Genomic DNA, 13,816 nt, shown 5'->3' with positions numbered 1-13,816 from the left:
TTAGGGGGGCCCTGTCTCAATAAAAAGGGGGAGCTGGGGTTATGGCTCAATGGTAGAGCACTTGCCTGGCACATGTGAGGCACTGGGTTTGACCCTCAGCATCACATAAATATTGGGTCTATCTACAACTAAATAAAATATAGCTCATTGAACCTGGGTGAACTGGATTCAATGTATTGCTCCATGACTATAAATAAAACATGTGCCGAGGCCTCTGATATGCTGAATATACACTGTTCCAGAATTGCAATTTGCTGAGACTGTGTGGACTGAGATACCTGTGTTCAGGAGGAAAGGCCCATTGCTAGGACCATTGTTGTGGTAGTGGCAAGCTCTGGCTGCTAGACACACTGTCCATTCCATGACAACAAATGAAACCAGCACAACCTCGGGCTTTCCCTAGCCAACTTGGGGACCAGTGAAGTGTGTGCAGGGTTTAGCATAATCCACTCTCACCACTAAAAAATAAAACACACAAGACATTAGGCTAGGTTGCACAGAGCATTGTTCAGTATATACAATGTTTTGGGGGCTGGGATTGTGTCTCAGTGGTAGAGCGCTTGCATAGCACTGGTGAGGCCCTGGGTTCAGTCCTCAGAACCACATAAATAAATAAATAAATAAATAAATAAATAAATAAATAAATAAAATAAAGGTTGAATTCTTAAACAACAACAAAATAAATAAATAAATAAATAAATAAAATAAAATAAAATAAAAAAAACCCCGGGCTGGGGATGTGGCTCAAGCGGTAGCTCGCTCGCCTGGCATGCATTCGGACCGGGTTCGATCCTCAGCACCACACACAAAGATGCTGTGTCCGCCGAAAACTAAAAAATAAATATAAATAAATAAATAAATTGTTAAAAAAAAAACCCACAAAAACAACACCCCCCCCCGAGTGTTTTGATTAAAGCACACACACACACTGTACTTGTCTTTATTTGAATACATTTCTCATCCTACTGGTGAGATGGGATTCAAAGACACCCAAATCAGAGGGAAAGTGATAAATACAGCCGTATTTACATTAAAAATGAGTATTTTGAAAGTTAATGTTTTAAATGGTAGATGGTTAAACTCCATAAATACTGTATCCTTTGTATATATGATTTTTAACTACATAAAAATATGAAGTGTAAGGAAGGATAATCAGAGAAAAAAGGGTAATAATTACAGTGATGACCTTCCACCCATCTGTGAATTTCTGAACTGTAAACTTGAGCGTGGCCTTAATTCTACCTTTTCAACAAAGATGTGTGAATTGGGAGGGGATGAGTAAAGAAAAAAAGAACTTTAAAATTCCATGCCTTTCAACAAAATACTTTTGTGGTTTCCTCAGCTGCTAGGACATTCCCAGAATACTGAGACAAAAGCATGTCTCTGAGGAAGAAAAGCAGAGGCAGAAATGATTTCCCAAGTATGTGAAATCACTTCTAGAATGAAGTACAGTCACTTCTAAAACACATGGGTCAGAAATATTTATGCCACCTTTCTTACCTGGTGCCAATAAAGCTATATGGAATGTAACAAAAATTTTTAAATGGGTAAAAATAGAGAAAGGATGAATTGATCTTACAAACATTAGAAACACAGAATTAAACAGTCCACTTCTCTCCGGTAACAGAAGGTCATGTTTATTACAGAACGTAATACTTCATTTACCAAGTTCAGCATCCATTTGTGATTTTTGGCTTGAAGAAAAGCTAACAGAAGAGGAATAATGTGGAGAACTAAAAAACAAAACAAAACATACAATTCAGGATAAAAGTTAACTAATTTTCCTTATTCTTCATTTTTTATTAGACTTAAAATGGGCAAAAGATCCAAAGGATTATTCAACGCCTTTCTAGAAAACAGTTTATCTTCCTACTTAAATGCTTCAAAGTGCACTAATGCTATTTCCAAGGCTTGGTCTACAAATTTGTGTATATTAATTCATATATCAAATACTACATGGAACTGCTGATCATTTATTGCTATCTTGAATGCTGCTGGAATTAATATTACACTGAGCTTTAAAACATTTTTTATGTACAGAAAAAAAGAAGTGTTAATTAGAAAAATAAAAACTATTCCAGAGTTTTACCCAGAGTCACAAAACACACAACTTTCAATAGTCATTTTACTAATTCAACAAGATGCATGAAATACAAAAAGGCAGTAAAGCTGACAAAATTCAGAAATAACATTAAGTCCCATGGTTAGTTCTATCAAGGCAAAAGAAGTATAGCAAGCTTAGTTCTAGAAATGTCAAAATGGAGGCAAAGATAATTTTTACAATGTTTTCCCTCTTGCTGAATAAGCCCAAAAGTTGAATTTTACTTTAATAAAAAATAATCCCACACTGCAGTCATACATATATTGAAAGCATTAGAAATCTGAATCTTAAGAATGCAATGTACACAGCAGTGTGTCCCTTAGAATAATGGATTTTACATTAAGAGATCCATCTCTTCAATCAAAACACTGAAGACAACCATACCCAAGAGCTGGCCATCACAAACACAGGGCAGCTCCCTCCTGATGCATCAGTTACGTCTGCAATATCAAGCAATTGGGGGTTTGAGAAAAGCAGTATCTGATTTGGACTTAGTAAAATAAGAAACATCCTGGCTGGCTGTAGTCTGTAATTCTAAATTTACTGAAAAAACAACAGTGCCACCTTCTGACGTCAGAGATGAAGTGCTCTGAAGAGGCAGCACAGAGGACACTGTCCACCTGCACAGAATAAACACACAGATGACGTATGGTGTCTACAGAGTGACTATTTTAGGACAGGAGAGCCGAAAGGGAATTATTAGTAACTACATTCATGCTTTCCCCTCTAAAGATCAATTATATGGAAAAAGAAAAAAAAAACACCAAATAGCTGATTATGACATAAAAAAACAAAGAGTCAAAAGAAATCAGCCAACTTTGGGATTGTGCTGTTTTTTTTTTTTTTAATTTTATTGTGTTTTCAATGGAGAAATACATCATCTGTTTACAAAATAGCTCTTGAAAAATACAAGGAGTACAGATACTATAAAACAAAGCAAACTCCAGTCATGAGACACTACATATATCATGCGAAAGCAACAGTCTGATCTCCAGGTTATGAAAACTAGAATTAAAAAGTCACTACACAGAAAAGGTCCAAGTTTCCAGCCTGGCAAAACTTGGATGCAGTTACATGAAACATTTAATAAACTGATTTTTTTTTCCCCCAATGTGTAAACAAAATGACAAGACTAAATCTGTGCCTGGCAATATCAATCTAACTCTGAAGCTACACAAAACACAGACACCTTGTACACTTCATCTGTTAGTTGACCATCTTTTTCCCTTAGGTGGTGGGAGGAAAGGCCAGGTGACTGTGCAGAGCAGAGATGTGGGAAGTGGAAATGTTGTCTACTAGACATTATAAAGTCATGGTGAAAGGAAAGCCTCAATTAATGCATAGCCTAAGGGCAAAGACTACACTCCAACTTTGGAAAATTAATTTAGAAGGACAAGGGAAGAGTTTAAGTAATTGCGATTTAACATGAAAAATGCACATGTGATAAGATGGAGCACGACGGAGGATTCATGAAACATGCTCATCAGAAACATCTGTTAGACTGCTCTGTCCAGATAAGAAATCGGAAGCTTATCAACATCCGGATCCCTCATTCTTCATAAAGATGGATGTTCTGCTGCTCAATTATGAGAAACTATTCTTTAAAGGAAATTTCTAATCTTTTGATACAATAAATCAAAATAAAAAAGGAGTACAGGGCTGACTGACTAGATGTCAAGTGCTTGCTAGAAATGATTTTCAAAATGTTTCTGTATGTAAAATTTACTGACAAATTTTGATAAACCAGTTAAAAATAAAAATCAGTTAAAAATCTTGAAGAAAATGCCTTTTTGCCCACGTTTAAAATTGAAAATCAATTTACTATAGACAGGAACAGGAGAGTTCTGTGGAGTGTACAAAATTCCTCTTATTTAGAGATCGAACAGCCATCCAAGATAGATATCATGTTTCACAGGCGTTACTTTTAGTCAACCTAAAGTTTTAGCCATGGGACCAAAATTTAGTGTTCTGTGCCATGTAGCCACAGGGTCACTGGTTTCACATCATGGCTTAAGAAAATACTGGCATTTTGGTTTTTGTGAATTAAGCCCTACTTTGTGCATATAAGCAAAAGGAAAAATAGAAAAGAGGGAAGGCTTAAAAAGCTTTTTAAATTTGTTTTGAAGACAACAGATTGAAGGCAAAAGAATACAGAGCTTCAGAGTAAGCTCAAAGAAATATATTTATTGGCTGATCGCTGATTTGTATGCACTATAAAACAATTCTATAAATAAAACCAATATCATTTCTTAATCATAACCCCATCAAAGCCAAGTATTTCCTCATTATTCTTTCAATGTCAAATGTATGCCCTAGAGTTGACATTTCATTGTTAGGGTCACAGCTACCTCACAGGGACTGAACTGGATGTCCTCCTGTTCTTTCTCTGAAGTATGATGATACACCACTGCACAATGGTATCCAATGTGAAGATTAATGTTAAAGGAAATTCTTCAGGAAAAAACGAAAATCCATCAAGCTGAAAAATCTAAAATTAGTTCTACTTTCTAATAAAAAATACATAAAAGTGCATCATCAGAATAAGGAATTATGCCAGTTTGTATTGCAAATTTTCCAAACAATGCATCAAACATAAACCCAATCCAGATGTCAATTATGAATACAAATATAGCTTGAGGTGTTTTTTTTTTGTTTGTTTTTTGTTTTCTTCTTTTTTTTTTTCTTTTCTTATTTAAAGGCAGTAATTTTTTTGGAAATAGTTAATGCAACTGTTGCTAACACAATAATAATAGTACTCCTGGCTTCACATACTAACCTGGACTTCGGATCAAGTGCTGATTAGCCCAGTAAGGGAGGTCACCAAAAAAACCTAAATCCATTTTCAGTCATGTCTAGTCTTGTACCCTCCATTCTCCTTTTTTAGCATTTGAAGACAACAGGTTGAGTTGGCAGATATTGTTTATGGACCCCTGAGGTTGTTTTTACCGATTCAATCTCAGTTTTATTGAATTCTTGATAACAGGAATAGGATTTGCAGGGAGAGCAGGGATATCAGAAAGGTCTGTACTTGATGTTTTCTGAGAATGAAAGCAAAGAACACATCATCGTTCAATGTACTACAATTTAGCAATGAGATGTACTTTCCACTGCTTTACTTCCTAAGAAATGATGGAACCTTATCATAAGAAAGTATTAAAAATGTAATGCTCAGAAGTGCTGTCAAAATGCAATACAAATAAACACAACTATTATTATCACATTATTCTATACTCAGGAATTTTCAAATAAGAATATTTTTTAAAAAAATTTTTATCGATACATAGGAAACTCAAGTAAATTTCAAATGAAACTCTTAAAAGCATATTCCTCTAAAAAATCACCTACTATATAATTATAAGGTAATGTTAGACTGCATTTACTTGTAACACCCATAGCAGTAACATTAATTGGTGCTGGAGCACCCCCATGTGGGAGAATACTTAAAGTTCACCTTACACACAGAAGCCAGCATTCGTCCATAAACTTACTATTTTCTGACACTGTACATTAAAAAATGAAATGCATACAAATGAGCAAAACTTTATCTGAAATTTTATAAGTCTTTTCTTATTACTTTAAACAGATTAAATCACAAGCTTTTAACATTTGAGAATAGACCAATTATTAAATGTTTTATTCTGAAAAATTCTAAAACATACACAAAAGTAGAGAGCACTACATAATGAACCCTGATGTATTCATTATCCAGCTTATCCAGTGTCAAAGAAAGCCAATCTACCATCCTCCCACTGTTAGTCCCTAGATTATTCTGAAGCAAATCTTAGAAATCCTATCTGTAAATATTTCAAGATTTACCTCAAAAGAATAAAAAGACTCATTAGTTAGATATCACCACCTCACCAGAAATAAGTATATCACTAATATCAAAAAATAGAAGAATGTGTTTCTTTTTTAAAGTCAACATCATTTGTTTTCTAAGTGCTTTTTCTTTTATTGGCTTTAAAAATTTTTCACTAGAAAAAAAATTCTACTCAGACTAATACTTTAAAATGGCTCCTAATTCTATAGAAATGAACTCAATAAGACAAACTATGAAAATATTTCCAGAGAAAGTATCACAGCAAACCAAAAGGCATGTAATCACAATCAATGTATACTTTGAGCTTGATAAACAAGTCTATGTATCAATATTAAGTATACCTTCTAAGGTTGTTTTTATTTACATCTCCCAAAAGTTTTTAGATAACAATAAAATTTCAAAACTAAACATAATATGTAGTATATGTGTCTTTAAAGACTCTGGAAATTAACATCCTATAAAAGTACATTTTTAAATGATCACATTAAAACAACTGAACCACAGAGCAAAGCATCATCATGTATCAGTACAGCAACATCCCTTGGCAGCAACTGTCCAGTTACCTTGTAGAAGTTATTCAGTTTAGTATCTACTTAAAGAAATATTAACTTTGTGTCAGAGTTTGACCTATCTGGGATTGATTCAATTCAAGGAATTCAAGAGAATAGTTATTTCCCAAGCAAAACGAAGGTTTGCAAATCAATGAAAAAAGACCCCAGATGCCTACGTACGTAAGGAACTGTCACAAGGAAAATTAATGGTAAAATTGAAAAAATAATTCTAAAGAAATACAGATTAAATATCAAGTAACTGAAAATCAGTACTGAACACAGAAACAAGTTTTAAAATTATTAGTCTAACAAAAAAAAATTTGTTTTTAGTTCTTTTCTGGCTTAAATTTCACTCTTTGACCTTTACACAAACCTATGAATATGACCAGTGAGGATTCAAGTGATTTATAAGAGACAGAGCTATAGTATCTCCCCCCTACCCCCATCCAAATGAGATGGGATCTACCTCTTGCTCTGTTGCCCAGGCTGGTCTCAACCTGAGGGCTCAAGCCATTCTCCCACCTCAGCCTCCTGAGAAGCTAGGACTACAGGTGCATGCCACTGTGCCTAGCTAGTTATTCTGGTAGCACAAAAGCTCTGTTCCATCACATCCAGTGCCCTGTCTTTAAACTACAATAAACACACCCACAGGCTTGCAAGTAATTATTTTCACAAAGATAATTTTAATAGTCTAATATGAATGCCCACTTTAATTCAATAAACCAACTAATCTTAAGAACATGAACAAAATTCTCCTTGCTTGTTGTACTTAGTACCTGAGAGGCCAACAGAGAAGACGCTGTCTGAATAGTTTCTGATTGAGTTGTACTTGTCTCTGTATCAAGTTGTTCCTGTGAGACAAAGAGGATGGGGAGGGGGGAAAAGAGACTTAACAAAGAATAAAAGAACATAACTGGGTTTGGTGGCTAATAAAGAAGACAAACTGGAAAACAGGAGGGATCAAGAGAGAGATGTGACTATATTATAAAATCGTTTATTAAGTCTTGTTATAGGTTATTTCACCATTTCAAATGTTCATAAATTTCTATTTGCCTACTTAAATCTTCTGAGGCATGGTTAAAGTATCTCCTGACTTCAAATAGCTCCAACCCGGACAATTTTAAGCAAGCAATAATTGAAGACAGTGGCCTATTAAGAAATGTTGCCCAGGCAATAATTAACAAAATATAAACCCAAAGAAAGCTCTTAGCTATATGCAAAAAAATAAAAATTAAAAATAAAGAAATAAAAAAATTCATTATTATTTAAATTGTTCTACACCTTTAATTAAAAGTAGAAAATATGTCTCTGAATGAGAACTGATTCTACTGAAAGGCAAGGCAAACCATTCGATACTTTTTCAAAGCAGTGCACAAAAGAAAATAATACATGTGTGCACATATAAATGAAAATAAACTTAAATTTTTAAAAAACATGCATGCAAATATAAAACCATGAAATATCAGTTTTCTCCCAAGAATCTGAGAAAGGCAAATAGGATGTAAGACTAACAATGGAGAACACACAGCCTTTCTGGGCACAACTTGGTGTGTATTCAGAGTTAAAATCAAAACATACTATTTGCCATAATAATAAATCTTACGCTAGTTTATCCTAAATAAATGGGAATGGGTGGCAGGTATTTATTTAGTTTTAGTCAATGCTACAGCAAGAAAGTTCAACTTTTTTTTTTTTAATGGAAACAAGTGCTAATGACAGGAAACTAGTTGAATAAAATAAGGCAATAAATAGCCTTCCATGAAGTTATAACAATAATTTTGTAGATTTTTAGTAACATAATGACATGAATATGTTTTCTTGATTTACAAAGTGAATTAAAATTAGGAAGCAAAAGGCATTGGTATATGCTTACATGAGGGCACATGCGAAAGATGCCAAAAGAACACTTGTTAAATATCGATCATGGGAATCTGAATGGGAATTTGGGGAAAGGAGAAAACTTTCTAACTTTTCTATAACAAATAGGAATGACATTAATAGCCTTCAGAATTTTTCAATTTCTGAAGAAGTAACATTCCAAGTCTTTAATGTTTGGAAAAAAAACAAACTCTCCACCCTACCTATTTCATCAAAGTCTCATATACCCCAGGTTCTAGCCAAAATCTTCTGTCAAAAACAAGTCCTCTGTACTACACTCTTAAACCAATAGTGAGATGGCCTAATAATGGAAGACAGCCCCAAATCCTATACATCACCCAAGGACCATTTCAAATTCTTCCATAAAGCCTTTTACTATCTCTGGGGTCCAAAATCAGTACCTTACTCCTCTTGACCCTTCGCCCCTGGCCCTCAATTACTTTAATTTTCTTTAATAATATAATTACTTACATCTACCTGCATGTCTCACTCACCACTATATTCCCTTCAGCTTTAGGCATTAATTAACATTAAAAAGGAACAAATACTTTACTAAAAACAATACTGGAAAAAAAAACTAGCACAAAATATAATACATTATTCTACAGACATTTCTATCACATCTTCTGTACTCTTAATTGTGTATGTATTCTAAAGGCTAAATTAATATACCTTTGTTTCTGTTTTATCATGTCCACTCAAAGCAAGACAGTTAGCATCTTCGCTTGTTTCATCCTGTTTTTAAAAAAAAAAGCTTTATTCTCTAAAATGAAAAAAATTTAGATTATTTGCCAATCAATGCTTCAATTTATTATTTTTCCAAAACTATAAAATAATCAACCTATAAGATCAGCTATAGCCTTAAAATAGATTCAGGACTCTGTATGAAAAGGATTCTTTGAGATTAATTAATTTAATGTGGCTTCAGTAGTAAACACTAATTTTTTAAAAGCATGAGGAAAACTGTTTTTGCAGATAATCACCATCTAAAGTACATTCCCCAAACCACTAAGTTTCTAAAATATTTTTTGTAAGGAAAGAAAAAGCTAGTTAATCAAACAAGTTTAAGAAGTTGGAGTACTGTCCTTCCAGCTGGAGGAAACTCACACATGTGTGATCATGTAAAACGTTGATGAAATCCTGAAGAACACCACATCAACTTTCCTTGAAAGGATGATTAACATCACAAAGAATGCAAAGTTTAAAATCAACATGCCCTCCTAGAGTCTTAAAAACTGTATTGAGACTATTTTCTCAGTTGTGTTTACTGAACAGAAAATTTTATTTTTTAAAATATTTTTTAGTTGTAGATGGACACAATACCTTTGCATTTATTTTTATGTGGGGCCCAGGATCAAACCCAGGGTCTCACGTATGCTAGGCAAGCGCTCTACCACTGAGCCACAACCACAGCCCCTAATTTTACATCACAGCTTTTAAAAAAAGACATAGAAGCCACAGGCTAAATTATAGATTAAAACAGATTTAATACAAAAAAAAATCACTAATTTTAATAAAAACATCAGTTGCGTTCTGCAAATAATTTTAAAAATACAGATTTATGTCACAAACTCTGCAAACATGAACACTGAATATGTGAACACTATAAAATTAATAACATTAGTGATAAATGTACTGCAGTATGTTTTTTGAAGTATTTAATTTTTAGATACACACTGAAATATTTCAGGCTGAAACAATATGCCTAGAGTTTGCTTCAAAACAATGGAGAAGGGAGTGAGATAGTACTCACATACCAAAAAGGCTGGCTGGGAGTTGAATGCTGAAGATAGGTGATGCAAATAGCAAAGCTCATCATACTTTTGTACGTGTTTGAAATGTCCCCCCACAAAAGAAGTTTTTATAATATAGACAGCCTAATTTATCCATACAATCCAGAAGAAAGAGCAAACTTTTCTTCTAATTTTACTTTACATTATCATTTCTATGTACTGAAAAAACTTCAGAATATGATACTTTTTCAACTGCAGTACCATGAGATTTTGGGCTCAATTCTAAACCTGCCTCTGACTAAAATTAGCTTTATATCTGGAAAAGCCAATGAGCCTCAAGTTCCTCTGCTAGGAAATGCAATAAGCTTATGAAATAAACTAAGATTCATTTCTTTACCTTAAAATTCTGTATTTGTTAATCAACTCCATGGAGATACTATAAGCAAAATCCTAAGAAAATTATGCAACAAAAATATTACATGGGGGAAAAGAAAGGGAGAATCTGTATTTTAAAGGCTATCTTAAGGGGCTGGTGTTGTAACTCAGTTGTAGAGTACTTGCCTAGCATGTAAGAGGCACTGGGTTCGATCCTCAGCCCCACAATAAAGGTATTGTGTCCACCTACAACTAAAAAAGCTATTTAAAAAAAAAAATTTAAGAAATAACTTAAAAAACATCAAATAATTTTAACACAGGAATCTTATTTAGTTCCATATTTAACAGAGACTATTAAAAAAATCAAGTTGATCAAAGACATTGAGCAGTCACTAGATAGATATTTGATGATATTAATGATCTATTAGTTTTGGAAGAGTGACTCATTTTGTTTATGCATTCTTTTATAAATGCACGACATAAAAAATTCTATTAAATGATACCTGTCAGACTTTTGTTTCTAAATAATTCAAGGACATAGGGGGAAATGCAAATGTCTAACAGAAATGAGGGTACAGAGATTGGCTAAGCATTCATTATAACTGTAACTAAGTAATAGGTATATTAAGTGAGCGTTACTTTCATATATATTTTAAATTTTCCATACTAAATTTAAAATTTTTATATTCCTACAGCTTCTCTACACTTTACAGGAAACATGATCATTATTCTACCAATAGAAGTCTTAACAAAATTACAAACATTGTGCCGGTATACATTTATTTACTAACAGCTCCTTGGGTGCCACTTACAACATTAAGGAAACCAAATGTTCAGTCTAGAGTTACACTTATCCTTTACTAGGGTATAAAGAAACTTGCATTCTGAAATACACTGACAACTCCAAACAGCATGAATAGGCAGAATGTGTAATTTACGCCAAACTAGTACATGTAATCCTGAAGAACACAACATCAACTTTCCTCTTAGGTTGCTTCACAACACAATCATGTGGTAGAGAGGCTTCTAATAAGATTCCTAGGCCTGATTCCTTCAATGGTTCTCATTCAAAGTTATCTGGAAGAGGCCTTAAAATCTCTACTTAAGGGGCTGGGGCTGTAGCTCAATGGCAAAGTGCTTGCCTATCATGTGTAAGGCACTGGGTTTTGATCCTCAGTACAACATTAAAAAAAATATAAACAAATAAAGGCATTCTGTCCATTTGCAACTACAATTTTTTTAAAATCTCTAATTAAAAAACAAAACAAAGATGTGTGTTGTATAAAAGAATAAAAAAAAAACCGAAAAAGTAATTTAACAATAAAAATCATTGTCTTACTAATGACAAAATGCACAATATTCATTTTTAGTTGATCATTTGTCTTAACATGTCTATTTCAAGACAAGGGTCAATTAGAAACAATTAAATTTTCACTATTACCAATCAAAACACAAAGGAAACCATAAGAAACTCAGATTCTTTTTTCCATTCTAAAAATCCTTTCAATTAAAAAACATTTGATACATATACACACACACACACACACACACGTGCAGATAGATAAATATATCACAGTGAAATTGATATTTTATCCTATCATCTCCAGGGCAATGGTGACTGCCTCACTAATATGAAAAGATGAGAGTAGCTCAAGAGAGATGAAATTGTTTAACAAGACAACTTCTATTGTCTTGTTACAATAGAAGGGGCTAAGGGTGGAGCTCAGTGGTAAAGGGCTTGCTTAGCATAACTAAAGGCCTGGGTTTAGTCCCCACCAATGCAAAAAATAAAAAAAAAAAATGGAAATAAAAGACTGTTGGGGCAGGCCCCCAAATGGCTGTAGTTAGGCTCCCAGGCAGATACTTTCAAAAGGCTTTGTTAATGTTTTAGTGTGTAGTCAGGGCTGGGAACTAGCTATGTTATGGTTAGTCAAGGCCAGAAACACTGTGATTTCACGGATAGACATTAACTTCTGAACATGTACCTCCCTACCCACGTGTAAGCTGCTGGTAGTGTACCTTCTTTGTCTTGCATATTAAAAAAAAAAGCCTATGGAAATGGGCTAGAAAGGGCCTAAAATGGAACTGGCTGAGAACTGGAGATGAAGCTGGGAGCCAGCTAATGGCTGTGGCCACCACTGAATACAACATGTCTACTGTCTTAACTGTCTTCTTTCACCTGTTGAACCCTGAATCTGTTTCTTGAGTCAGAGCCCCTGCACAACAAAGACCAAATCAATATGCACATTTGAGAATGCAATATAGTAAGCCAACTACAGTTGTTATTTTTAAAATAGAAAAAATAATTAATGTTAAAAAGCTTCCTGAAGGTTGTAGGAAGTAATCATTCAAGGCTGCAAAACTAATGTGACTTTGCAACTTTGCTCTATTATTAAATAAGAAGCACCTGAGGACTGGTGGTGTAAGCTAAAGCATGCACAAGGTTCAAATTCCATACAACTGCCCCAAGAGGCCATGAAGAAATGAGTACAAATAAGAGAGAATAATAAATGAAGATAACATGTAATTCTGTGTTACAAACTACAAACATGCTTAAAAAGTTTCATGGACTGGGGTAATTATAGCTCAGTGGTAGAGGGCTTGCCTGTCATTAGTGAAGAGAGGCCCTGAATGCAATTCAAAACACAGGGCTCTCCTTACCCCAACCCCTGCCCCAAAGTCCAGGCTTAAACAGAAGAGATAGTTACTAATGAGAAGGAAAAGGTAGCACTAAACCAGGAAATTGTAGCACTAAACCACTACAGACATACCAAACGCTTTTTCAAAGCTTCAGAACTCATTTTTGGCTAACAAATGATTTTTTTCCACTGCATTTAAGAACAGGCAACCTTGTGTTGCCACAGCTAACTAACATGTACATGTCTGCATGTGTGTGGATTTAGGGGTGTATGTGTGTGTGAGAACAGATAGACAGATATACCTCTTCTGTTTTGGTTTTCTTGGGACTCTCTTCTTTATGAGGTGACGATGTCCTCTTGACTCCTACTATAGGGTTAGGTATTTTTGTTGTTGCATTTCCTGAAGGTCTAGGTGGTGGGTTTACCAGACGTGTTGAGGAAACAACTCTGGAGACCGTAGGCTTTGGTGGTGGAGAAATGGCTGGTTGTGTGGCAGTTTGAGGAATGCTTTCACTTGATGTACCTAAACAATAAATACATGAATACATATAAATTAAAATAACATCAACATCAAGTTCAGGGAAAGCTTTTATCTCTCAGAATTTGATTTCATAAATAACTTTACCTACAAATAATAAAACAATATTGAAACCTGAATTCAAACGATTTAATCAACAAACTCATTTTTCTAAAATGAAGACTAAAACTAATTATAATGT

The 13,816-nt window shown here is 34.1% G+C and overlaps 1 protein-coding gene across 6 annotated transcripts in view; it reads right to left on the bottom strand.

Moving 5' to 3' along the window:
• Positions 1 to 942: 942 nt before the first annotated feature.
• PAPOLA (poly(A) polymerase alpha) overlaps positions 943 to 13,816 on the bottom strand; it is a 64,424-nt gene continuing 51,550 nt past the window's right edge. For 3 of the 6 annotated variants that reach the window (XM_081293469.1, XM_081293468.1, XM_081293470.1), the window contains 4 exons: positions 13,400 to 13,620; positions 9,023 to 9,085; positions 7,249 to 7,323; positions 4,741 to 5,139 (listed from right to left, as the gene is read on the bottom strand). In XM_081293469.1, the coding sequence (XP_081149595.1) occupies positions 5,044 to 5,139; positions 7,249 to 7,323; positions 9,023 to 9,085; positions 13,400 to 13,620 (455 nt within the window). In that variant the 3' untranslated portion in view covers positions 4,741 to 5,043. Of the gene's footprint in view, positions 1,734 to 4,740; positions 5,140 to 7,248; positions 7,324 to 9,022; positions 9,086 to 13,399; positions 13,621 to 13,816 lie in introns of those variants that run through there. The other 3 variants (XM_081293472.1, XM_081293471.1, XR_014021887.1) reach the window with 2 other exon arrangements.

Source organism: Spermophilus citellus (genome assembly GCF_964194105.1).
Source record: "Spermophilus citellus genome assembly, chromosome: 4".
Lineage (NCBI taxonomy): Eukaryota > Metazoa > Chordata > Mammalia > Rodentia > Sciuridae > Spermophilus > Spermophilus citellus.
Note: the sequence above shows the minus strand (reverse complement) of the source record. Positions and strands in the feature narration are given on the sequence as shown.